The sequence below is a fragment of the Monodon monoceros genome, unplaced genomic scaffold (genome assembly GCF_005190385.1).
Source record: "Monodon monoceros isolate NGI ecotype Baffin Bay Population unplaced genomic scaffold, NGI_Narwhal_1 Super_Scaffold_8, whole genome shotgun sequence".
In the NCBI taxonomy this organism is placed as follows: Eukaryota; Metazoa; Chordata; class Mammalia; order Artiodactyla; family Monodontidae; genus Monodon; species Monodon monoceros.
Window position 1 is genome coordinate 53204514 of NW_021703785.1, and position 26499 is coordinate 53231012.

Genomic DNA, 26499 nt, shown 5'->3' on the forward strand with positions numbered 1-26499 from the left:
AAACTCCCAGTTCAGACTCCCAGGGACAAGGGTGGCTGGAGGAGATCCAAGCTGCGCCAGGGGGTGCGCCCGACCCACCTCCAGTCGGCAATCACCAAATCCCGCCTGGGCGGCAGGCCTAAGGTCTTCCTCCACTTTTCACTCAGATGTGGCGCCGGCCCGTCTTCCGTGTAACCCACGCAATCACCCAGGCAGGAAGACCTGTCCCAACTCCATCCCCACACCCACTTTATCCCCATCCCCGGGGAGATCCGGCCCTTTTCGCAGCGCTTGAGAAAGCTCCTGCAGTGGCCTTGCCCAGACCCCTTAAGGGGAGGCTCCTTCGGACTGTCCCCCAACAGCGCGGGCCCAGCCCTGCCCTTGTTCAACTTGTCTTTTGAGGACCCCGGGCCGCCACCTCCAGCCCAGCCCTCGGCCAGGGGGCAGCGGTGCGGGGGAAACAGCGCGACCCTGCTCGGAGCGCGGCCGCCCCATTCTCTTCCCCGGGACCCAGTGGGTCCCGGCCCGAGGAGCCCCCGGCTGCTACGAGCGCACAAAGCCCGCGGCCGCCGGAACCCTCGGCACCGCCGCGTTCGGCCGCTGGATCCTGACACCCCTGGGGCCCCGGGGCCCAAGCCGCTCGGCGCGCTGCCCTCCGGCCACCAGGTGCGGGCAGGACGCGCCGCAGCGCCCGCCTCGGGGCCGCGCTGGTTAGGTAGCTGGAGGGACCGGAAGGATGGCGAGGAAGTAGGAGAGGGTTTCCTGAGATGAAAGATTACTTCCGTCCGGGCTCTGGCCTCTCTCTGGAGCCGGCTCGTTGGGGGCTGGGGAGCGGGGTGCGCGGGGTTCGGGGGCCGTGCGTTGCCACCTGCAGCGCCCGGGGCCGGCGGGACGCGCTCGGCCCTGTCGGGGGCTCACGTGGTGGGGGATCCTTGCAGGTGGGAGTCGAGAGCATTTCCTAGCGCCCGAGCCATGGTGGCCAAACAGCGCATCCGGATGGCTAACGAGAAGCACAGCAAAAACATCACCCAGAGGGGGAATGTAGCCAAAACCCTGGTAAGGCGGGGGCGGCGCTGACCGGGCGGCGTGGGGCCGGGCCCGGGCTGGGCGGGCGCGGGGCCAGCCTCCCCCTCCTCAGCGCCCCGGGCTGCCCCTCCCGCGGGGTCCCGCACGGTGGGCGCTGAGGGCCGGGCTCCCCGCGGCGCGGACTTGTGCTCGCTTGAGCGGAAAGGGCCCTGGTTGGCCGTGGCCCCTCTGGGAGCTTCTGCTGGGGCTACCGCGGAGGCGCAGAAGGGCCTCCCCAGAAGAGAACTGGGCCTTTGTCTCCGGGAAAGACGAAAGTCACATCCTTCAGGGAACAGTTAAACCAACTGCTTGACGCCGGGGGCCTGGAACCTAGTAGGTGCTAGCTCGGTTTTGTTGAATGAATGAATGAATGAATGAATGAGTAAAGAGAGGCCCTTTGCCACGTCTCCCTCCTAGGCTTCATCCCCTGCCCTCCATCCCCAACAAACACACCAAGATAAGGTTTTCTTTCCTGCCCCTTTGTAATGGTCTCCGTGTATAAATTGGGGATTAGGGATGCTATTCAGCCGGTATTTCCCTCCATCCTCCTCTTTGGCCTCTTCTCCAGTGAGGCCCCGCACCACTCGGCGAAAGTTTAAAAGCAACATTCCCCTTGTTCTCCTCGTCAATTCCGGCTCATCCTGATAGTATGTTCCAGAACTTTAGAGACTAGCTTATTGCCAGGCATTCTGCACCTCCAAAACCATAGACTAAAGCTTTATAACAATGCTTACGTAAAATCTGTGCCTTAAGTACAGGGTTTTGTGTGTGTGTGTGTGTGTGTGTGTGTTGTTTGTTTGTTTGTTTTTAGGAAAGCAAATGATCTTCAACAGAAATTGCCAGGCCCATGATCCTGGACATTCAGAGGCAGCCCTCGGATGAGTTGTTGAGTAGAGCTGGTCTCCAAGTGTATGAGCAAAGGCGCATGGAATCTATTATCCCAGACACTTCAGTGGAAGTTCAGCTGAAACTTGAGGTTTGGCTGGAAGAGCTTGCAGACTTGATGAGGCAGTTGCTTTTAGCCAAAGGCATGAAGCTGGTTTGCTTAACTGAGCACAAAGCTGGATCTGCAATCTCTACTGCAGGATGTTAAAGTATTCGGGGATTATATCCCTAGGAGCTCAATTCTTCCCAGGATATCATACAGACTAGCTGATTTACTGAAAATTTCTAGTCGTGTGGTTCCTTTTAGTGAACTGAAAAAACAGAGGTCACTTAATTCTCCTCAGCTGACAACTGATCTGACTGCAGAAGTAACAACAAAACAGAAACTGCTTTGCAGAGCTGTTTTACCCATTGGGCTCGATAAAGTCAGTGTCTGCCACTTCTAGCTTCTCAAGACCACTAGAAAATGTTTGGTACCTGAAACAAAAATGATTGGCTCCAAACTAAGAAAAGAAAATGGAAAAATTGGAGGAAAAGCTGTTTAACTATCTAGGAAATGTAGTCAACTTGACTGCAGTTCAACTTAACTTTCAGGGATATTTTCAAATTATGTTTAATGTATGGTCTGAATGGATTTTTAATAGGTTCTGATATACCATGGAGTGGGCCCTTCAGAAGTGCCTGGCGCCTATGAGTGTTTCTAAATGGTCCTACTAACTTTGTAATGAAAGGTTTCCAAACCAAGCCACAATGTATGTTTATTTTCCCTTGGTTAGAAAGGCTTTTTGGTTAACTTTATTGTAAATGGATCAGTATCCAAAAAGAAAAATGAAATTCTCTTTCAAAAAGAAACACTTTAAATCTTAAATCTCATTTTCCTAATTAGAGATCAAACATGATTATACTTTGAAGGAAGTAACTTGTAAGGGGTAGCTTGTTCAGAATGAAATTCAGTAAATGCAGACACATGAACAGATTCTAACAGAAAATTCAGAATAATTGTTCACAAATAAACTCCTTTAATTGTATATAGATGCTTGGGTATTTCATTATCAGCTTACAGCTATGGAGTGAATCAATACTGTTCTCCCAGATAACAGAAATGGAATAATCATTTCATGATTATACGGTAGTAACTTCTTCAGAATGAAAGGGCGATTTAAATTTCAGAGTTCTGAGTTACCCTGCTGGTATCTTATCACAGGGAAAGCCATCCTCTGCATTTTGGAGCCCAGGGAGTGACAAATTCCTGTGGGAAATGAACCATGTCATTTGCAGGATTCTACTGCTTTTCTTACCTTTCCCAGCAATAGATTCAGGCTTAGGTGAATTGTTCCAATAGATTTGTGCTGGGCACTGCTTCCCCAAAAAAGTAACTCAAAGCTCTCAAAAAACGATATATTGGTATCATGACCAGCCAAGGAGTTCTTGAGCTCTGAAAGTCCACAAATAATATTGATTCACTGTGGAATGTCATCAAAAAGGATTTTGTGTTATCAGGATGCAAGCTCTGTATCCTGATAATTTGAGTTTTTCTGCAAAGGAAAAAATAAATGATTCCATTTGGTAACTGCGTGAGACCAAAAATCCATCCACAGGCTCCTGGATTCACTTGTTGACTCTGCTGGAGATAGAACTAGATGAATTTTTTCGTTTAGCATCAGTGGGATGACAGCAACAGAATTTGTTTCTGGTCAACTATCACAAGTGATTAGGAAGTTGGCGAAGGGGCAGAGGGGTGAATGTCACACTCTGTTCAGGTAACTTTATTTAATACCCCTATTATTTACTTGCTCTGATCTTGACTTGGTCTTAAGTGCCAAAGAATGACACAGTACAAATGCTGATTAAAGTTATCCTATGCAATTATTTAAGACTGATTTTGTCTTTCTTCTAGTCAAAAGAAACCATGTATTCCCTTGCAGTGAGATTTGCCACCATACAAGAGTGTTGGTAGATACAAGTGGTCAAGGTCGGAGAAGTGAGTGGTCTTAATCCTTAGATTCTACCTGCCACTGACACTAATCCATACTTCTCTAGTAAGAGAAATGCTGGAATAACCCTGTCACCAATTGGGGAGTATTAAAGGAGCCAATATCCTTCCTAGACCCTTTCTTTACGCTAGCGGACCTAAGACATCGTATTTAGTGGGGCTTGTATGCTTATTCATTCTTCGAAGAACATTTATTAAGCGTCTGTTGTGTTTAAGTTCTGGGCCAGACGTTGCTATACATTGATATATGAAAGAGACACAGTGCCTGCCCTTGCAGGGCTTACAGTCTGTGGAAAGACAGACATCAAACACAGTATCACAAGAATAAACATCGAGATACAAACTGTGATAAATGCTATCTAAAAAAAAAGTACTTGGTGATTTAAGTGCCAAGTGAGCTCAACTGAGGTAGAAGAGAGAAGGCTCTCTAAGAATGGAACAGGTAAGCTGAGAACCAAAGAACTGTTGCCTTGTCTATGATAAAATAAGTTCTTTAACCTATGTTGGCCACAGCCTATTTTGGGCTCATGTCAATGAGGGAATATTTAGTGAGTTCTTCATTTTTCTTCACTCTACCTTCTCCCTTTTCACTTGAGAAATTCCCCACATTTTCAGATGCCTTTCTCAGAAAATAATGGTTTTCCATTGATTGATTTGCTTGTAAGGACCAAGCCTTACCTGCGCACAGACCCAGAGGAGTTGCAGAGGGACCTTCCTCTGACGTCTGTGCTTTTGGCTTGAGAAGGGCAGGCGGTACGCAGGGCTGGTCCCTGTGGGAACCACAGTCCCCTTATGCTTCCCGGGGATGCTGAGATTTCTCCCAAGCATAAGCGTCACTAAGAATTAGGAGGTTTATTACAAAACGCCGCTCCCCTCATCTCCATACACAGCTGCTGTGGTGCGTCTACTGTTCCCAGGGTTTCCACTGCAGTGGCTTCCCAGGTTTTTAGCACTTAGAAAGTTTTGAGAAAATGGCTGTGCTCTGTAACCCTGCTTGGAAGCCACGGATGCAGGAATTCAAGATGAATCTGTTGGAGGAAAATCCCCTGGCTCCGTAAAGAGGGAGACCTAAATGTGAATCCCAGCTGTTGTCCCAGTTAGCAAACCTTGAGCCTCAGATGGAGGCTCCTTGATGGAGATGACAATACTGGCCTTGCGAGGAGTTGTGAGTGCTAGAGATCGTGGTTGTTGGCTGCTTTCTAGAGTGCCTGGCATGAAGTGTGCTTTCAGCCAACAGAAACAATGATTAGTAATATCATTTTTGGCTTCCCAAATCACTGTATTGGTTTGTGTATTTATACCTCATCGGTCCCCAGAATATTTAAGAACCACCCAGTTCATTGAATTACAGGGGTGTAAGTAAGGTTATTGATGAATTTTTCCAAACCAGTCTTGATCCCTTAAAATTGACTTTGTTCGTCTAGATCTGCCCGCTGGCATTGAGACTGGGTCTGTCTCATTCACAGAGGTGTCTAGTGACTAGCCATACTCAGTAAATGCTTCTTGAATGAATGAAGCTAATCTTACTTTCTCCCATTCCCTTTCAGAGGCCGCAAGAAGAGAAATATCCTGTGGGACCATGGCTGTTGGCACTGTTTGTTTTTGTTGTCTGCGGCTCAGGTATGGGTTTCTCGCTGCCCTTATATCCCATGGTCTCCTTTGTCCTATAAAAACACATGTTTTATTCTCAAGGTAAATAGACAAAAACTATATTGGTCTGGGATTCAAGTTAATTGCTGCCCAAAGCCTTCATCTTAATAGGTTTTGATTTCATTGCCATCCCAGCAGACAGAGTAGAGACAGAACTGATGTGCTATCAAATCATAATCATAAATGATCACAGTGAGCAATTAAACTGGCTGTGGCTACACTTCAGAGTTCAGTTAAAGCTTCCTCTGAAGACCTAACCTAAAAAGGGCATTTGGAACAGAAAGCGGAGCACCTGTCTGCCTGAGATAATCCACGTTCCAGAGAGAAGGAGAGGCCTTATGCCTTAAGGGAAGCTCTGCAGAGGTGCTGGGTAGAACAGAGCCTTTGACCTGAGCCTCAAGGGTGCAGCCACCTGATGCTGGAAGGTGGCAAGTTAAGAGAGCTTTACTCACACACACACACACAGTGCAGACTTGACCAGAAGGATCATGCAGTTGTTTCTAGTTGACCTCTGTAATTGGGAGCCTTGACTTAATTCCTGGTCCCCATGGGTTGGGTCTCTGAAGTACTGGTGAGTGGAGGTCACTTCTATCAACAAGGTAGGTCTTTAGACGTTCCCATCCTCCATCTCCTCACTGTTGCTGAGGGCAGGGAAGGCGAGGAGTACACATCTTCCTGCAAAGATCTAAAACTCCCAGGAAGACGTCATTCCTCCCCAATGGCAAGAGACGCCCATGACTAAAGGTGCCTCTGACCTTTAGGAGACCACTCTTCCAAGGAAATGAAAGCTCTTAGGAGGAAGGAGGGATCCGATGGTCTTGGCACTATTGCCAAACAAGCCTTTGTGTGAGGCTCAGTTTTTTTTTTTTTTTTTGGCGGTACGTGGGTCTCTCACTGCTGTGGCCTCTCCCGTTGCGGAGCACAGGCTGCGGACACGCAGGCCCAGCGGCCATGGCTCACGGGCCCAGCTGCCCCGCGGCATGTGGGATCTTCCCGGACCGGGGCACGAACCCGTGTCCCCTGCATCGGCAGGTGGACTCTCAACCACTGTGCCACCAGGGAAGCCCCAAGGCTCAATTTTTTAAAGTTGATTCCAAGATGAGAGAAGATCTTCCACTCTAAGAAACGAAAGTGTACACCATCCCTAAAGATGTGTCCTCAAAGGGAGTCTTTTGTCCAATACAGAGATCGCTCATCTTTAATACAGTTTACCCGGCCACTGCTGGAATACTTCAGGAGCGCTCACTCCTTCAAAAAGCCTATCCCAGGGCTTCCCTGGTGGCGCAGTGGTTGAGAGTCCGCCTGCCGATGCAGGGGACACGGGTTCGTGCCCCAGTCTGGGAAGATCCCACATGCCGCGGAGCGGCTGGGCCCGTGAGCCATGGCCGCTGAGCCTGCGCGTCCGGAGCCTGTGCTCCGCAACGGGAGAGGCCACGACAGTGAGAGGCCCGCGTACCGAAAAAAAAAAAAAAAGCCTATCCCATTTCTGTGCAGCTCTGATTCTGCTGGAAACATCTCCCCTCCTTTGAACCACACTGTGGTGTCTCCTCGGTAGTTCAGGTGCGGACGCCGGAAACCACACAGCTTAGACTCTTTTGCTTCTGAACGTCTTGACCCTTCGGATATTTTCAAGATGACTGCCTAGGGACTCCTTCTGCAAACTCAACTTCCCTAGTTCTCTCAGCCTTGTCCTCATAAGATGTAGTTTCTAGACCCTTCCGTACATGCCATGACTCTCTTAAAGTATTGCATTTGCAACTGCAGAAGTTGGTCTAGAAATGGTGCAACTGCTACAGAGATAGTAGGTCTGTCCCTGCTTTTTGTCTCATAACCCTGCTTTTATTAATATGCCCCAAACAGTTTATTTATTTATTTATTTAACATCTTTATTGGAGTATAATTGCTTTACAATCTATGTTAGTTTCTGCCGTGTAACAATGTGAATCAGCTATATGTATACACATATCCCCATATCCCCTCCCTCTTGCGTCTCCCTCCCACCCTCCCTATCCCACCCCTCTAGGTGGTCACAGAGCACCGAGCTGATCTCCCTGTTCTATGTGGCTGCTTCCCACTAGCTATCTATTTTACATTTGGTAGTGTATATAAACCCATGCCACTCTCTCATTTCGTCCCAGCTTACCCTTCCCCACCCCGTGTCCTCAAGTCCATTCTCTACGTCTGTGTCTTTATTCCTATCCTGCCCCTAGGCTCTTCAGAACCAATTTTTTTTTGGATTCCATATATATGTGTTAGCATACGGTATTTGTTTTTCTCTTTCTGACTTACTTCACTCTGTATGACAGACTCTAGGTCCACCCACTTGACTACAAATAACTCAATTTCATTTCTTTTTATGGCTGAGTAATATATTCTGTATGTGTGCCACAGCTTCTTTAACCATTCTTCTGTCTATGGACATTTAGGTTGCTTCCATGTCCTGGCTATTGTAAATACAGTTGCAATGAACATTTTGGTACATGACTCTTTTTGAATTATGGTTTTCTCAGGGTATATGCCCAGTAGTGGGATTGCTGGGTCGTATGGTAGCTCTATTTCTAGTTTTTTAAGGAAGCTCCATACTGTTCTCCATAGTGGCTGTATCAATTTCCATTCCCACCAACAGTGCAAGAGGGTTCCCTTTTTTCCACACCCTCTCCAGCATTTATTGTTTCTAGATTTTTTGATGATGCCCATTCTGACTGGTGTGAGGCGATACCTCATTGTAGTTTTGATTTGCATTTCTCTAATGATTAATGATGTTGAGCATCCTTTCATGTGTTTGTTGGCAATCTGTATATCTTCTTTGGAGAAATGTCTGTTTAGGTCTTCTGCCCATTTTTGGATTGGGTTGTTGTTTTGATACTGAGCTCCATGAGCTGCTTGTATATTTTGGAGATTAATTCTTTGTCTTACAGTTTATTTTTAATAATCACAGCACCTCCTAGACTTACAGAGAGCTAATGGCCAGCCAGGCCCCACCAAGCTCTTCTTCACGTCAACTTCCTGCAAGCTTCAGAGATGCATCTCCGTACCCTCCCATCTAAGGTTGTCCCCTATCTGCATTACACATTGTTTTATTTTATTCATGGCCCTCGTTGACATTTGAAATTATTTAATTTGCTTACTTATTATCCATTTCTCTCTACTAGGATATAAGCTTAGGGAAGACAGTATTTAACTTCCACTAAATTTTTAGATACTAGCACAGTTTTTAGCACATAGGGAGTGGTTAATCTCGTTGGCTAGATGGATGGATGGATGGATGGATGGATAAAACCAAATATTCCCCATGCTGTAGATATTAAATAGACTTTTTTTAAGACCTAATATAAAGCTCCATGAACATTTCTATTTTAATTTCATTGTTGGTTGTTAAGCTGTTTTTCTACAGAGCAGCCATAAAGTATGGAAACGTAGAAGAACATAAATAATAAATGGCTTACTGATATTACATAATAATGTACAGTATGGTTAGTGATGTTACATGATGCATTCAGTGTATTGCCCTGCATTAGCAGTGCATAGTTCAGAGCACTGTGAAAAATTGCAGTGGGGCTTCCCTGGTGGCACAGTGGTTGAGAGTCCGCCTGCCAATGCAGGGGACATGGGTTCATGCCCCGGTCCGGGAAGATCCCACATGCCGCGGAGCGGCTGGGCCCGTGAGCCATGGCCGCTGGGCCTGCGCGTCTGGAGCCTGTGCTCCTCAACGGGAGAGGCCACAGCAGTGAGAGGCCCGCGTAACGCAAAAAAAAAAAAAGAAACGAAATTGAGTCATTTGTAGTGAGGTGGATGGACCTAGAGACTGTCATACACAGTGAAGTAAGTCAGAAAGAGAAAAACAAATACTGTATCTTAACACATATATATGGAATCTAAAAAAAAAAAAAAGGTTCTGAAGAACCTAGGGGCAGGACAGGAATAAAGACACAGACGTAGAGAATGGACTTGAGGATATGGGGAGGGGGAAGGGTAAGCTGGGACAAAGTGAGAGAGTGGCATGGACATATATACACTACCAAACGTAAAATAGATAGCTAGTGGGAAGCAGCCGCGTAGCACAGGGAGATCAGCTCCGTACTTTGCAACCACCTAGAAGGGTGGGATAAGGAGGGTGGGAGGGAGACGCAAGAGGGAAGGGATATGGGGATATACAGGGATATACGTATGCATATAGCTGATTCACTTTGTTATACAGCAGAAACTAACACAACACTGTAATTCAATTTTCTCCAATAAAGATGTTAAAAAAAAAAAGTTATCTACGTTTTCAGGCTTTATGGCCAAACTGTAGATTGTTAGATCTTGAACCTTGAGCCTTTCATCTAATTATCTCTCTCTCCCAGCTTTATGGTTTCTTGAAAGTATATTATTCATCCAAGGCACTGATAAAAGTCTAGATTTGGAGAAGCCCACAGAAAACAATTAGAGACAACGCCCCTCAGGTTGACTTTGAACCTCTCAGCAAAACTCCTGCAAGCAGCCCTCGTGTCTTGAGGGTCCCTGGTGTGCCTGGCATTGTGCGGGCTTTGGAGATACAAACTCCTTCAGGGGGCAGCTGGCACTGGGGAGACAGATAAGGAACATGTCGTTGCTCCCAGGAAAAGAACACTCTGACAGCAGAGCACCCAGAGGGTTTGGCAAGCGTGGACAAGGGACCGTCTTAGTGCGTTCGGGCTGCTATAACAAACTACCATAGACTGGGTGGCTTGTAAACAGCAGAAATTTATTGCTCACAGTTCTGGAGCCTGGAAGTCACATTAGGGTACCAGTGTGGTCGGTTGGGGGCCCCTTTCCCAATCACAGACTTCTCCTTGTATCCTCACATGGCATCCACACGTGGTAGAAGGGGCTAGGGAGCTCAGTAGGGTCTCTCTTATAAGAGCACTAATCCAATTCATGAGGCCTCCGCCCTCAGGACCTAATCACCTCCCAAAGGCCCCATCTTTCTACCACCATCACATTGGACATTAGGATTCCAACATGTGGATCTCAGAAAACACAGTCAGACTATATCAGGGCCTTCTAACTCATACTGAGCAGAAGAGAACGTTTCCCAGAGAAGGTGCCATTTGAGCTGAGTTTTGAAGGACAAACAGCCAGACAAAGGGAAGGTTATTCCACATGAGGGAACACTGCATGACAAAGGCACAGAGGCCTGAGATAGTAGGACAGGCTCAAGACTGGCCAAAGCCCAGTCACAGGGATCTGTGAGGCTCGGTCATCACGTAGCCCTTGTTGTCAGGAACTAAATAGATACAGAGCTGGTGGTTTTTTTTTTTTTTTTTTTTCTTTTTGGGCTTCGAGATACACAGTAACCGGGGCCCCCTCCGGCCTGTGCCCTTAGGTAGCATATAGGAGAGGGGGAAAAGCCAATAAGTCATTTAGTCTGGCTGTTTTTCTCCAACCTGTGCTAGTTCTCAATATCCATCCTTTCCAAAGGGATTAAAAACCTTCCCTAAATTACATCTTAATTAAAATTTTGCCAGGCTTATTGGTTCACATAGTAGGAACTGTATCTTTCCCCCCGTTTGGATAAATTGGGACATTTGCTGACAACAATCTTTTGGAATCTTCCCAGTCTCCATTAGTTTTTTCAGGGATCAAGTACATTTCTCTGCTATCCTCTCTGTTGGTTTGTCCAGGGGCATGGGATGGGAGCCTGCAGGGCCTGGAGATTTGGACTTAAAGTGGCCAAAAGGACACACCCCTTACTGACATACTACATCCCCTGCCTGCATGTCTGGTGCTCTTCTAAGGATGCTTCTTTAAATCTAGTTAAGACCACTAGCTTCTATGGAAAGGCTAGACATCAAACGGGGAGTTGGGTCCTCTTAACTTTATCCTCTGTTAACATGCCACCATGATCCCCAAGAAGTGGACCTCCTCCTTTTTAAAATCATATCTAAAAATAATCCACCACCAGCTCCCTTTTTTTCTTATTTTCTTTCCTTTCTTTTTTTTTTTTTTGCCAACTTTAGCATTTTTTTTGCAAGCTTCAGCTCAGGCCAAGCTCTGTTCTCACAGAAATGTGTCACTCTTCTCAGTTCGTCCTTGGTACTGTGCCCTTCCTTCTATCTTTGTCCGTGTCCTTTTCTAAACCAAACACGTCACGAAAAACACAATAGCTCCTTTAGATTCATACCCGTTGCCACGTCTCTGGGATTAGTCAAGATTCAGTTCTTCTTGCAGCTCCTACTCTCCCTCCTGAGTTCCTCCCTTTTCAGAGTCGCAGACCATAGGCTCCTACCTATCTTTTTTATTTAATTTATTTTATTGAAGTATAGTTGATTTACAGTGTTGTGTTAATTTCTGCCGTACAGCTAAGTGATTCAGTTATCTGCCTATCTCTTCTCTTCGTTTAAAAGAATGCGATTATGACCACCTAGAGGGGTGGGATAGGGAGGGTGGGAGGGAGACGCAAGAGGGGGGAGATATGGGGATATATGTATATGTATAGCTGATTCACTTTGTTATACAGCAGAAACTGACACACCACTGTAAAGCATTTGTACTCCAATAAAGATGTTTTAAAAAAATGCGATTTCCTCAAATCTAACTCTTCCCTTTATCAGTTCCTCTGCTTTACGTAATGAGCCTCTCGGTGCCTGGATGATTGAAGCCCCTAACCACTGCTCTCTCTCGCTTCTGTTCCACTTTTGTAGCACAAAGTAGGAGAGACCCGCCCCATCTAGCGTCCTGCCATCATCTGTGGTGTGCACAACAGCACCTTCACCCCTGTCCTTGCCTGTCACGCTCGCACAAAATGCACTGGAGTTTGCGGTGGGATTTCCATACCTCTGCAGACATACCCCTTCCTGTCCCTGTCCAGCGAGTCCCTTTCCTTTGAACAGGATATACCCGTGTGCCAGGCTTAAGTTCCATTTCACCAAGTCCCTGGGATACCTCTGAGGTCATTCGCCCTCTCTGAGTTCGTGTGGTTAGTTATTCACATTTTGTAGATCTTTATACAGACAGGAAAAATACGAAATCTTCTAATAGTAGTGAAGATGTTGATCACTGATCTGATTCTCTTGCTTTCGTGACCTCACTCTATTAAACCCACTTTTCTAATCGACGGTGGGCTGGGCAAAGGATTCTTTTTTAGAAATAGTGTCACATAGAAAACAAACTTATGGTTACCAAAGCGGAGTGGGGAGAGGGGGAAGGGATAAATTAGGAGTTGGAGATTAACAGATACACACTACTGCATATAAGAAAGATAAACAACGAGGACCTACTGTATAGCACAGGGAACTATATTCAGTATCTTGTAATAACCTATAAAGGAAGAGAATCTGGAAAAGAATATATATATATATACTGAATCATTTTGCTGTACACACCTGAAACATTGTAAATCAACTACACTTCAGTTTAAAAAATTATAGAGGGCTCCCCTGGTGGTGCAGTGGTTAAGAATCCGCCTGCCAATGCAGGGGACACGGGTTCAAGCCCTGGTCCGGGAAGATCCCACATGCCGCGGAGCAACTAAGCCCGTGCACCACAACTACTGAGCCTGCACTCTAGAGCCCGCGAGCCACAACTACTGAGCCCACGTGCTGCAACTGCTAAAGCCCGCACGCCTAGAGCCCGTGCTCCACAACAAGAGAAGCCACCGCCACAATGAGAAGCCCGTGCACCGCAACGAAGAGTAGCCCCCGCTCGCCGCAACTAGAGAAACCCCGTGCGCAGCAACGGAGACACGATGCAGCCAAGAATTAATTAATTAATTTAAAAAAATAAAAATTATAGAAATACTGTCAGTGTACCTAGGGTAAATAAATTTTCAGGTGAGGCGAGTCACAAGGAATGCAGGTTTTATCTGTTTTCCTAGTATCTTTGGGGAAAAAAATGAAGAATGGTAAAAATGTTGACCTTTAAGTATAGGCTCACTTATGGGTCACCCTTACTCCATTGTACGTGGCAAAACAAGTTAACAAACCTCCAAGAGGTTACGGGACCCCATTATTATGGGGAGTGATGTGTCACAGCAGACTCTTGACCCCTTCCTTCTCGGCTTCTTTCCGGCCTTCCTTGTTCTCCACACATGCCTTTCGTGCCAGCAATGGTGGTACTGATAAGAGCCAGATAACGAAAAGGAAGGAAGAGGAACCGGGGCAGCAGTGAGGGCACAGCACACAGGCACCCAGAGCCCCCTGGCACAAAAACACATGTCCAGGGAATGCCCACCCCTCACCAGGGAGACCCCCCGAGATCCCAGTCCAGCCCAAGTCCATGGTTGTAACCAGTCAGAGGACATTATCTAAGTACTAAATACACCCCCCTTCAGAGGAAGGAAATTCCCACTTTCCAGGATTGCAAAAGGTCTCTTAGGCAAGACGCTTCTTTGAAAACTGACCAACTGGCAGTAAATGGATAAGAGGTTTCAGAGGGGAGGATAGTTTGGGGCTCCGCCAGATGTGGATTCAAAACCTGGATTCGCTATGTTTCTGCTGAATAACCTTGGACAAGTTCATTACTCTCTCTGTATTGATTTCCTTATCCATCCAACGGGGATAGGAGGAGCCCCTCCAGAGGTTGTCCTGGTACTGAATAGTTCCAGGGACGTAAGTGCTGGCCCACAGCACGCTTGAAACCTGCAGCTTCAGTCACCACCATCTCTGTCCCCATCGCCCTCACGTAAAGTAGTGGCACCATGAATGGGACTGGTGTGTCACGGACGCTTTAGGCTCCCATTACCTTCCATCCTCCCAGGCCACGCCTTCACCTGGCAGGCTCAGCCACTCACGTTGGTCTTGACCTTCCAGAGAGCTGTAGACCCCGCCTCTTCACTCCAAGGAGAAGTGTGAGCAATTTCAGTGATAACACTCCGAGCGGGTGAGACCATGTTCCCACGATAAAGCATCAGAATCTTTCAGACCGACCCAGGCAGGAAAAAGGAAGCACCCAGAGGTACACTAAAATCCGTGAATAGGGGTTTGTACTTTAAGTTGAATATGAGAAATAAACTAAGTTTTATTCCCTTAAAGCAACCCAAATATACCACCGTTTTGCTATTTAAAAAAAAAAAAAAAGTTTTCTTTGTGAGATGCAAAAGCTTTTGAGACATGGAATTGTCCAGATAGGACATCTCAGGGCCATATCTTGCTTTGTCTGGTTTAATTTGGAAACTAGCCTTATTGTTGTTAGTATTCTATACATTTCATCAGAAATCTAAAACCTGTTTCTTAGTCAGATACCTCTTCTGGGTCCCCTCAGATGACTATCGCAAAGAGGCCAGAAACTTTTCTTGTTCAGATCCTGACCCAGGACTTCTGCTTGGGCCTTTGTAACTGGTTGCATTTGTCTTTATTTGATCTCCTAGGACCCCAGATTCACACTGAAGCCCCAAGGGTTTAAACACCCCCCTCTTAGAGACTTGGCCGTTTTTATAAAAATATTATCTTCCGTTTCTGCAGGCGGTGGGGCCTCTTTCCAGATAAGCAGCTCGTCCTGACTCTCAGTCCCCGGTTTCAAAGCCTGCCTCTTTAGAGAACTGTTTGATAGCTTCTGAAGAGTACTTGTTTTTATCTTGAGACTCAGAGACAAGCGTGACCCGGAATGTCCGTCTGAGGCTTCAGAGATGCCGTCACACAGATACGCCAACTGCTATCTGCGCGAGACACTTGCTGTCTGCGTGTGCTTCCCCGGACCGTGGATGAAGCCCGTCCTGCTGGTTGTGCCCACAGCCCTTGGCCCTGGGTTTCCCTCTCCCTTTTGTCCTCATCTCTTTCAGGAGCCTTGTGGAGAAGGGTTCGGAGGCCTCCCCAGAGCTCTGTGATGAGTATGCCACTGTGCATCTGTAATGTCTGACCTGAACACGGCAGTGACAGCAGGGTCCCAGCCCTGGCCTACCCGTCTTCTAGTGTCAGTGCCACAGTGTTCACAGGACAACTGTCTTCTGCATTTTTGACTTTCCTCTTGGACTAGAAGTTGCACCTGGACTCAGTGACAGTAGGTCTTTCCCTTCACATGCAGTTGACCAGACAGTATGTTAGTGCTTACATGTGTCTCGTGATCCTGTTGCATCATTCACCTCTCCCGAGCCCAGGTGTGTCCCTGAGTGTGGACAGGAGGCAGCAAGCTGAGAGCCGTCTTCTCTGTCCTCATCCCTCACTGAGGTTCCAACCGGGGTCAATGGAACCACCATTTAACCCCCATCATGCTGTGATTCTCAGAGGGAAACTCTTACACACCAGCCACACCCCACCTCCCTCCCTCAGACTACTTCTCCCTCATCTATCCCTCATTTCAATTGCATTTCTCTCTCTCTGGCCGAACCTGATACTCACTTCCTAATTAGAGATTATGTGAATTTTAGTCATTCTTGAAGTCTGGCTTTTCTTGAAACAGATGAGCTTATATCCCCCATCAGAGGGAAACCTCTAGGGGAATAGGATTAACCAGTGACTTATTTCCTTCCTAATTTTCTATAGTTTCCAGTTTTGTCAATGAGCATATATTACTTGTATAATCAGAAAAAAATAAGTGTATTTAGAGAGCAGAATTGCTAAACTCTTGGCTTTAGCCTTTTCTTTTTTTTTTAAAGCAGTAGACCTTTCTTTTTTTTTTTTTTTTTTTTAAGCAGTAGCCTTTTTTTTTTTTTTTTTTTTTTTTGAGCAGTAGACCTCTTTGTTCAAATCTTAGAGGGAAACAAAAGAAAAGCTGTTCTGGTTGAAGCAGGATCTGTCATGTGTCTGTGTTTATGTCTGTGTCTGTGTGTGTCTTTGTATGTATGTTGTCTGTGTGTGTTTGTGTATGTTTGTGTGTATCTGTGTTCATGTGTCTCTGCGTGTGTGTGTCTGTGTATTTTTGTTTGTGTGTATCTGTGTGTGTGTGTGTATAGGGGTGCCTCCTGTGTTGCTGGATATACTGATTTTTTATCATCCCCAGAAGGGAATACACAACTGGACCCTCTTTGCCCATCAAAATAGGAAATTGTATCCGGCCCAGCACTGGCCTCTGTGATTCCAGAGTTAAGGCCTTTCCCAAAGAGCCTACTAGGTTCATTTGGCACCATCAGTTGTGAGTAGCTGCACTGTTTCTGGGCAGGGACGTTCCCTTTGTCTGGCAGTTAACAGACTGTACTCTTCTCCTGTATCTGGTAGGCACTCTGCCTGCCGGGGCAGGACTGGGGAGAGATAACGTGTCACAGCCTGGACCGTTTTTCAGGACAACCTATTCAGAACAGATAAGGAAAGTGATTCCCTGAGACGTTCTAAGCTAGGCCTGAATGCCTCCTGTCCTCCCGGCCTCCTGTTTCTGGTGGTCCAGTGGTCTCCCTTTATGTCTGCACTGGAGGCCTCTCCGTTTCTGGAAGAGCCCACAGCCCCACCCTCCCTAGGACTGGCTGTTTTGTTAAGGATGCTGTGGAGGAGGGACAGGACTAAGTGCTGTGTGAACCAGCTCCAGGGACAGCCTCCTTGGGTTGGAAACCCGGCTCTGCCACCTACTAGCCGTGCAGCCTTGTCCAAGCTACTCACCCACACGCCCACTCCAAGCCTCAGTGTCGTCCATTCTTAAAAGGGATAGGATCCTACCTGAAAACTCCTAGGATCCTCATGGAAATCAATCCTGAGGATGAAATGAGACAACGCATGCCACACATTTTACAAATGTTTGTTGTTATTGTCATTATGTTGACGGCCCTTAGTTGCACTGTCTCCTTGCCTCTCAACCCCCCTGGCGAGGTGCCGACCAAGATTCTGAATGCTTGCAAGGAAAGAAAGATAACATTTTGTCCTTTGTGATGGGGAGAAAACTTGGGGGAGCAGAGCTCTGAGATACTGAGGAAACTGCAGGAACCCCAGCTCCCACCTAGACAGGGAGAGGGCAGGGTTTGCCGGCCAGAGGTCAGTGGTGTCACCTCTGCAGGGACAGCTAGAGCTGGAGCCTCTTCTCTCCTTCTAGAAAAAACTCTTTAAAAACTAGCCAATGGGGGCGAGCAGAATCTATTCATACAACTATTTTGGTTACCGTTTCTTGAGTACTTATTCTAATGGCAGGTCCTACACTTATATTTTCTTTTCTCATCACACAGTCCCTACAAAGAAGCTATGGTACTCATTTTTCCAAATCACAAAACAGAGGTTCAAAGAGGAAATCAACCAGCATCCTGTAGCTAAAAAGAGAGCTAATACCCAAACCTAAACTCCAAACCCATCTGCTTTCTATTATCCTATTATCCTTCTCTCTTACCATTTCCCCCAAAATACCATGGAGCAGATTTTCCACCAACTTCAGGCCTCTAGCATATGACTGTGTGTTGAAAAGAACTCCTGTTAAAACATCTCCTACTTTCCCTGCCAGAAAATGTGCATTGTCCAGAGATTCCAGATGGACAGCCATTCTCGGTCTGCTCCCAGGTGGATAAAGCCCTGACCCAGCCACGGGCTGCTTCTTGACTGGGCCACCGGGGTACTCCATCACCTTGCTCTGTCCTGGACACTTGCTCCAGGACAAATTTGAATTCACCGTGTTTGCAGGTCGACCACATAAGCACTGGCCTTTCCTGGAGACTGCCTGAACTATCTTGAAATTGTGACACCCAGAGGGAGTCACAGCCCCAAGACGCAAGTTTGAGGAACTCAGCAGCCCTGGAGCAACCTTTCCGTTCCACCACAAAGGAAAGCTTGAGGACATGCGTCTGCTCTGGAACTCCTGCCTCAGGATCTGAGATGCACAGTCTGGAAAAGATGTCCCATCAGCCATTGGCTCCCTCAAGGTGACCTACGGCCTCGCTTGTCATGTGCTTCCCTCTGCCCTGTGGCCCTGTGCCCCTGGGGCCCTTTGGGTCTGTGTATGGTTTCCTTCTCGGAAGAGTGCTCTGCTGTCTGCCATCTTAATGTGGAGAGAGCGTCCCATTCTTTGCTAATACGATCTCTCTTTTCACAGTGCCCTCCTGCCCTCACCTATCCCTGGCTTCCCTCTCTTTACCCTCTTCTCCATCTCTGGAGAAGCCATGGGGAAGTGGCATCTTGCCTTTGACTATCTTTGTGCTAATTCTTTCAGGGAGCTTAATGACCCACCTTGGCGATGTCTTGTCTCCTAACATCTCTGCTTTTTTTTCCTCAAGGCCCAGACTTTTCTTACCAATGCTTTCATTTTTTAAATTTTTTAAATGAAAAATAATCAAAGTTGTGTGAATTCTAGAGTCGGCTTATCCTCCTAAAGGATGTTCCTCTGGCCTGTCTTGATCTCTCTTCTCAGCAACTCCCTTGATCTCGCTGATCGTCCACCATTTACTTTCAATAAAGGTGGTTTTCGGAAGGCCCCATTGTCTGGCAGGGTTCCAGCTTTCTGACAGTCTCCTAGGGGATCCACTTGTGTCATCTCTGTGTCCTTTGGGCACTCTCAGTTAGCTGGGGTGGGGCAGTCCCCAGGGAAGCGTGGATTGGGCTGGCCCAGCTCCCGGCCTTAAGGAGTTTATGTTCTCGACTTGTGACTGGACTTCCCCTCAAGAACTGAGCTCTTGGAGCAATTGAATCTCAAGGTCACCATTTGATGCTGATTCTTTAGGTCTGAAGAGTAATCAGTTGAGGTTTTTAAAATGTATTTTCCTCCACGCTGTTTGCAATTTTTCACCGTTCAGTCCTTCAGTAAATTTTTACTGAGGACCTACTATGTGCCCGGTGCTGAGCTTAGGCCCGGGGGTAGAGCTGGGGGCAAAATCATCCCTGCTCTCCTGGAGCTTGTGGTCTCGTGGGGAAGAAAGATGAGTCAAACAAATAATTATGCTGCAACATGTAAAATTTCAGGCATGAAAATGTTTGAAGGAGAGGAACATAGGGCTGCGAAAGCATAGACAGGCCAACCTTGGAAACATTGCAAGTTCGGGTCCAGACCACTGCAATAAAGCTAATATCGCAATAAAGCAGGTCACATGAGTTTTCGGTTTCCCAGTGCACATAAAAGTTCTGTTTACATTATACTGTAGTCTTTTAAGCATGCAATAAATAGCATTATGTCTAAAAAAAAGGTATACATACCTTAATCTAAAAATGCTTTATTGCTGAAAAACGCTAACCATCATCTGAGCCTTTCAGTGAGTCCTAATCTTTTTGTAGCAGTAACATCAAAGATCACTGATCACAGATCACTGTAACAAATACAAAAATAATGAAAACGTCTGAAATATTGTGAGAATTACCAGAATGTGACACAGAGGCACGAAGTGAGCAAATGCTGGTGGAAAAAGTGTTGCCCATAGACTTGTTACACACAGGGTTGCCACAAACCTTCAATTTGTAAAAAACAAAAAACAAAATGCAATATTGGCAAAGCGCAATAAAACGAGGTGTGCCTGTAATGCAAAGGGCTGGTGTGCTCTAGGGAAGTGGTTCTCAAAGTGTGGTCCCTGGACCAGCAGCCTCAGCATCAACTATGAACTTGTTAGAAATATACATTCTCAGTTCCCACCCCAGACCCACTGGCTTAGAAACTCTAGGGATGGGGTCCAGTGCCTGTTTTCAAACATTTTCAGGGGATTGTGAGACATAAGTTTGAGAACTCCTGCTTCAGATGGTCAAAGACGGCTTCTCTGAAGAAATAACTTCTGAATTTTGAAGTAAAACTAGGCAATAGGGTAGGGTGGGGAAAGTATTTCAGAAAGAAAGAATGGCGCGTGTAAAAGCCCAGTAGTAAGAGCAGGGAGCTTTTAAAAACAGGAGGGCTTACCGTAAGAGAGGAGGAGAGTGGAGAAGGTGAATCTGGACAGGTTGCCAGGGGCCAGGAGATGCAGGTCATGGAGGCTTCACCAAGGATTGGGCAATAGAATGCTTCTGGTGTGTTAGAAACTCAAGGAGGGCACAATCTCACTTGTTTTTATTTAAAGAATAATTCTAGCTACAGTATGGAGAAAGGATTGAAGGCGTAGCAAGAGTAGACCAGTGGAGGTCACCGCAGGAACCAGGGGAAAGATGACGGTAACTTGGACTAGGGTGGTTTCGGGAAGGATGGAGCGAAAGACGCACAGTCACGAGATTATTAGGTAATGCCCACAGGTCTTGGTCATCAATCAGAGGTATCAAGGATGACTCTGGCATTTTTGGTGTACATGCAAGATGGAGGAGGACGATGCCAAGCTTGGCAACGGGAAGAGATCATGAGAAGGTCCTGTTGCATTTGACGTGCCTTTGAGCCACTTGTGTGTAGGTATCAATTAGGTGGTGGAAGGTGTAGGTCTGGAGCTCCGAGGAGAGGTTGGGGCTGGCAACACACATTGGTGAGTCATCAAAAGCTAAGTGGCAACTGAAATTGTGGGCCGGGATGAGATCACCTGGGAGAAGGAATGTAATGAAGAGAAGAAAGCCAGCCACGCTAACTGCAGAACTTCAACATTCTTGTTTACTGGTCAGGAGGAGTTAGGATGACCCCCATAAACCACGTTTAGTGTAAAGAGCCAAAGAGAAGACGGAAAACTAGAAACTAGGAGAGTGGTGTGTCACAGAGGCCAAGGGAAGAGAGTTTCCAGTAGGGAGGGCTCAGCGAGGGTAAGTAGGGGTGTATGACAAGAGGCAGCGTCCTTCAGGACGCTAGTTGGATTAAGTGACATGGAAGGTCATTTGTATCTTTAGCAAGAGCTATTTCACTGGAGTGAAGAGAAAAGCTAGAATGCAGTGGGATGAGGTGGAACCCAAAGGTAAGGAAATGGAGAAAGTGAGGACGTAGACAGCTTTTTTGGAAATGGTTGTAAAGAGGAAGAGGACACCTGTGGATGGGAGACATGGAGTCAGGAGGGTTGTTCTGGTTGATTTTTGAGTTGCAAGTGCTTCTTGCATGTTAAACCCTAAGAATTTCATTGAAAGGGAAGGGCTGAATAAAAGAGAGATGTGATCGTCTCAGATTACCAAGGACCAGGATCCTGTACAGGTGGGAGAGTGTGGAAGCTCCCAGATTCTGTAGTTCCCACTCTAGCCTGGATTTTCCTGAACCTCTGACCTGCCCAAGGCCAGATCCCCTGACCTTGAATGCCTGCCCTCCTTCCCTTTCTTGGCATCCGTCCTCCCTGCTGACTCGCCTGCCCACAGCCCCTTTCCTGCTGCCCGCTCGGCTGTTTTCTCTGCTTTGTTCACCCTCTGTTAAGTTATTAACTTGTCAGGGTCCAGACTCCCCGCTTCCTTTCCCACTTTGAACCCACTCTTGGCTGCCTTCCCGTTCACCGCCTCAGAAAGTCAGCATCGGGGAGGCCAGGGTTGTAGGGCTGGTCATTACTGGCGGGCACGTAGAAGTACAGTTAATATAATTGGTATAGGATGGTGAAGGCTTCTTAAAGACACTGACATTGACATAAGCCTTCTTAAAGACAGGGATACAATTCTTAAAGACATTGAAAAAGGAATCATAAAACACAACCATCTCTCCATTATCTTAGAGGTGGAGGCAAATGGTGAACTTAAAATAGACTTTATTCAAAGTAATTTCTCCAAGAAGGTTCAATTTTAAAGGGTCGCCTGTACACATGTTAAAGACCATCAGATTTTTACCTGTTAATTCATGGATTCAATTAGGGTCAGGAATGATCTTTCATTAGTTTTTAAAGCAGACTCAGAAATAGGTACGTTGTTTTAATATGTGTTGCTACTCTGAGGCCAGCAAACTTTGTCTAAGATTCTTAAGAGAAATTTGCAGCAGTTCCTTAAAAAGAATTGAGTGGTTTTATCGTTACCCAGCACTTTTGAAGTCATGAATTAACTTAATAGGGTCTGATGGACTAAGGGACAGCCTGTTTCGTATTCACTAACCTATATCCTACTGATAATGATTCCTTGTCTACGGATAAATCTCAGAGAAATAACATTTTGGAGCATCTATTATGGGCAGATATTTTACATATTATCTACAGTTTTATAAATAGAGAAATCAGGGCTCAGAACTATTTAGTGAATTCCGAAAATTCACACCTCTAGAGGGTGGCAGGTAGCACCTGAGCTCTGGTATTCATGCTCATACATGGAAGCAGCAGCCATCCTTGTAGTAATAGTAACGGTAATAATAGCAATGATTCCCATGCACCGAAACCTTGATGTGTGAGGAGCCTCATGTATGTCAGATCATTTAATCCCTGTATTAGCGCTGCAAGCAGCGTGGTCCTCATTTCACCGCAGAGGAGACAGAATTGAAGAGGTTAAATTATTCATGCAGTCACACAGCTATTCAGTGAAGAGATGGGATTCAAACCCAGTTCCCTCTGACCCTAACATTCCCCTCTAAAGTAAGCCTGTTTGTCCAAATTAGGGATGTTTTCCTGATCCCAAGAACAAAGCCTGAGGCACGGTAGATGTAAATATTTTTTTCCTAATGTGCTTGAATATACAGCTGTCTTCCAGCACTCCTGTGGAGCCAGAACACAGGAATGTTTATTTAATTTTTATTCCTTGTTAGCTTTGGTAGAGGAGGGTGGAAACATCCGTGTTCCGGCAAGCTTATACATTTGGGTAAGGTACTTTCTCATCCATCTAGCAACTTCTCCCGTTAAGAGCCACCCCCCAGATGAGAATAAAACAAGAAAACCTCTGAGCACAACCAGAGTTAAATATCACAACTTGTTGAATTAACTCCTTTATCTAGAGAAGACTCTTTCCGACCTTCACACACAACTGGTTGACCCTTAATTTTATACATAGTTCTAACAGCCTTTGTTTTTGGCTTAGTCTACAGTAGCATAATAATAGAAGAGGGCCCACTGCAGATGGTGTAGTAGCACCAGAGATGTGACCAGAGCTAAGAGTCATTGAGACCAAATAACTGCTAAGAAGCAGAAATGAGAGCCCAAGAAGTACAGCCAACCGGAGCTATTTTGGGATCAGATCAAACACTGTGCATCCTCTATAACCATATTACAGCAGAGTCTTAGCAGTTATCACTTTTTATTATGGTCACACTGAACATTCATGAAACCGTAATATATTAAATCGTGTTGGGTGTGTATCCAATTTAGGAAAGTCATGATGATGTGCACAGTGATTTTTTTAGTTTATGAAAAACCAACTACATTAGTGCTTTATCTACCCTTCAAATCTAACTGTCCAAGAAAGAGTCCCCAGGGCCCTCGGTGTGAATTATCTTTGGATCCCCAAAGCACGATGCCTGACACATAGTATGTGCTCACTAACGTTAGTTGATAAAATATCAAACACTTTGTTTCTCGAGGGTTCTGGGTAGCGTATTTCACTATGGTTACTTAGGAAGCAGCATTCCTGGGTATATTCCAGGATGACTTTATGAAGGAGAGAAGGGGTAAGCCCCCTGAATGTTCTGTGTTTGTTCTGTTTTCACACTTGATACCCAGCTGCCCCTCAAAAAAAAAAAATCATTCTATATGTGTTCATTGCTATTATTATCATGATTGTCTCCATCACGATTGACCAATATTGTATATGTCACACCTGGAGAGGATGTGAAAAAGAAGTTGGACCTTCCTCTCCTGGAACATATTTAAACCCTATAAACAAAACCAGGCTGGGTGCTATCCAACCAGCTCTTACCAGAATAAGGGGAGGGAGTCCCAGGAATTGTCTGTGGACGTTCAGGCTACCCACCCCTTCATGAAGGAGTTCGGTCCACTTAGTGAAGACGGTGCCCTGAATAAATCAGTGCTGCTCTCAGTGCATTTCAAGTCGAATTTCAGAGAGTTCCAGGCCGCCTGAAGATGCACTTGTATCAAAGGTTGTCAGCAGCCGGGGACCCAGCTCCACGTGTCTGCTCCCAGCACCTGGCCTTCCTTCCAGTTCAAGGGCAGCTTCTTTTCCAGGTCACAGCCATTTTGAAGAGGCAGCGTTGGCTGACCTGTTAAGTGAGTGCCCTGCCTGCACGAAAGCGCTGTCCCCCGCTGCCCGGCAACATCAGAACATTCTGGGGAAGAGGGCCAAATCTCTCAGTGCCTGAGGGATTTCTGGCCTTCACTCCTGGTGGAATTAGCAGAAGTTATCCATAAATCCCCGAGGCATCCATCAGCAGACAGAGCAAGGCTGCCTTTTTAAAGAAGTTCACTGACCTCTTGTTAACTTAACTCCTTGTTAGGAAATATCTAATCAGCCGTGTGCTAACAGGTCCAGGGCCTGGGGTCAGCAGAAGCAGGGCTCGCAGTGGGGCTGGGTTTCCAGCTGTGCGCTGTCTGGTGTCTGAGCCGTCTGTTTTGTTTTCCTCCTTCAGCTATCTTCCAGATCATTCAGAGCATAAGGATGGGCATGTGAGCAGGCTGGGCTTTGACACGGCCCCCTGCCGCTGGAGGGTGGAGGACCGCTTCAGCTCTTAGCCGGGTATCTGTGGGAAGCTGACAAGCCATCCAGAAGAGAAAAAAAAGGCTCCCTCAACTGTTCCCTGATCACTTCATCGTGGATGTCAGACCAAATTTCTTTCTCACAGGACATCTCGGTACATCCGTGTTCTCAAGCGGAAAGGACATTTTGCTTTGCAGTTGGCAGGATTGGTAGCTCTCTGGGTGTCTGCAGCAGAGCTGTCTGTCTGCTTTTGCCCTGGGTTTCGCTGATGTCTGCATGCGGGCTTCTGAATGATCACCGCTTTACTTTCTATAGATATGATCTCTGCTCCATTGGGAATTGCTTTTACAAATAAATGTCTTTGTTCAACCTTATACACTGTGTGGGTTCCAGTGAGAAAACCAAAGTGAAGATAATGTCAGGAAAGCTCCGGAGGGATGGGTAGGGTAGGGGACTTGATTATGTAACTGGGGAAGGTCAGGGAATCTGTGGCCCGGGAACCAGGGCTAAGTTTGCCCAGCCGGGCGCTGGCCACCCTCAAGGTCTTTGCCTGAAATGAAGCCCTGGGCAGCTCTAAGGACCTTGGGTTTTTCACACATTTGACAAAGTGTGGATCTTCTGGGGTTCTCTCTTTTTTCGGTTCGCTTTTTGTTGTTCTTTTTTTTCAATCCAGAAAAGGTACCTACAATGTGTGTTAAAGTCCAATTAGCCATTATCTCTTCTGTGGGCTGCATCAGGGCTTGGTGCGTCACAGCGGCCTCTTTGGAAAAATCATCCAACCTCAGGCCCAGCCCTGCCCTAACCTAGAGCACCGGGCAGGCAGGAGTCCTGACGGCTGGGTGGGTGAGGTTCAAGGTTGGTGGGTGAGACCCTCCTCTCCCCGGCCAGCCTTCCCCACAGCGTCTCAAAGTGTGGACGGCCTGCATCCCGTCTCCGTGTGTGGGGGGGCCTAGGAGGATGCATCTCAAAATGCAGACTCCTGGGTTCCACCTCAAGCCTGCTAAATCCAAATCCCCACCACTGGGGCTAAGAACAAGTGTTTGGTACCAGCTCCCTGGGTGAGGCTCGTGTCCTCTATGCCGAGATCCTGAAAAAACCCCGCTGAGGAGCGAATGAAGTTCTGTCCCGTTCCGAGCAGCAAAGGCAGCCGAACTTTCTCTTAAGCAAAGCCTCTCCTGGCAGGGACTGGGTGACATTTGGCCTGCCCCCTGGTTGGGACTTCTCATCTTGCCCAAGGAAGTCCTAGGGACAGCCACTCAGATGACCTGCAGGATTAAAGATGCTCACCGTGCAACTTCAAACAGGCCTTCACTATTTTTTTAAAAAATTCCATCTTTGCATCCTTAACCATTTTTTTCCAGCCCTTAAAACTGTGAGAGCTTTAAAAACAGAAGTGGCAGAAGGGGCCAGGACCTCTTGCCGCCACTTCAGGGGCTTTGTTGTAAGTGGACCTTTGGAATGGGGGGGGGACGCTTTTTGTCCCCGAGAGTCTTTCACCCCAGACCTTTTAGTGATATTCTTGAAAGCTTTCTTTTCTCCCATACTCTGAGTTCCCCTCCTTCCCCTTTCTTTCCCACTGAGAAGAGGGTGACAGAGCTGTTCTGAAATTAGCTGCCCCAGGGACAGGCTACCGTCCTTAGGCTTCCCCACTCCCCATTCCAACCCCAAACCTCTCCTGAGACAGCAGAGGATAATCCCCACCAC

At 46.7% G+C, this 26499-nt stretch overlaps 1 protein-coding gene across 2 annotated transcripts; it reads left to right on the forward strand.

Annotated features, from left to right (window-relative positions):
• Nucleotides 1-770: 770 nt before the first annotated feature.
• Nucleotides 771-25169, forward strand: SERP2 (stress associated endoplasmic reticulum protein family member 2). 2 transcript variants are annotated; one of them, XR_003791747.1, is made up of 4 exons: nt 937-1035; nt 5470-5542; nt 18061-18299; nt 24728-25159. XR_003791747.1 is itself a non-coding variant. In XM_029210328.1 (3 exons), the coding sequence occupies exons 1-3, from the start codon at nt 952-954 to the stop codon at nt 24766-24768; spliced, it is 198 nt and encodes a 65-aa protein (XP_029066161.1). In that variant the 5' UTR covers nt 771-951; the 3' UTR covers nt 24769-25169. The 2 variants fall into 2 exon arrangements, 1 of the variants encoding a protein (XP_029066161.1); XM_029210328.1 differs by lacking the exon at nt 18061-18299 and having other exon boundaries at nt 771-1035; nt 24728-25169.
• Nucleotides 25170-26499: the final 1330 nt, after the last annotated feature.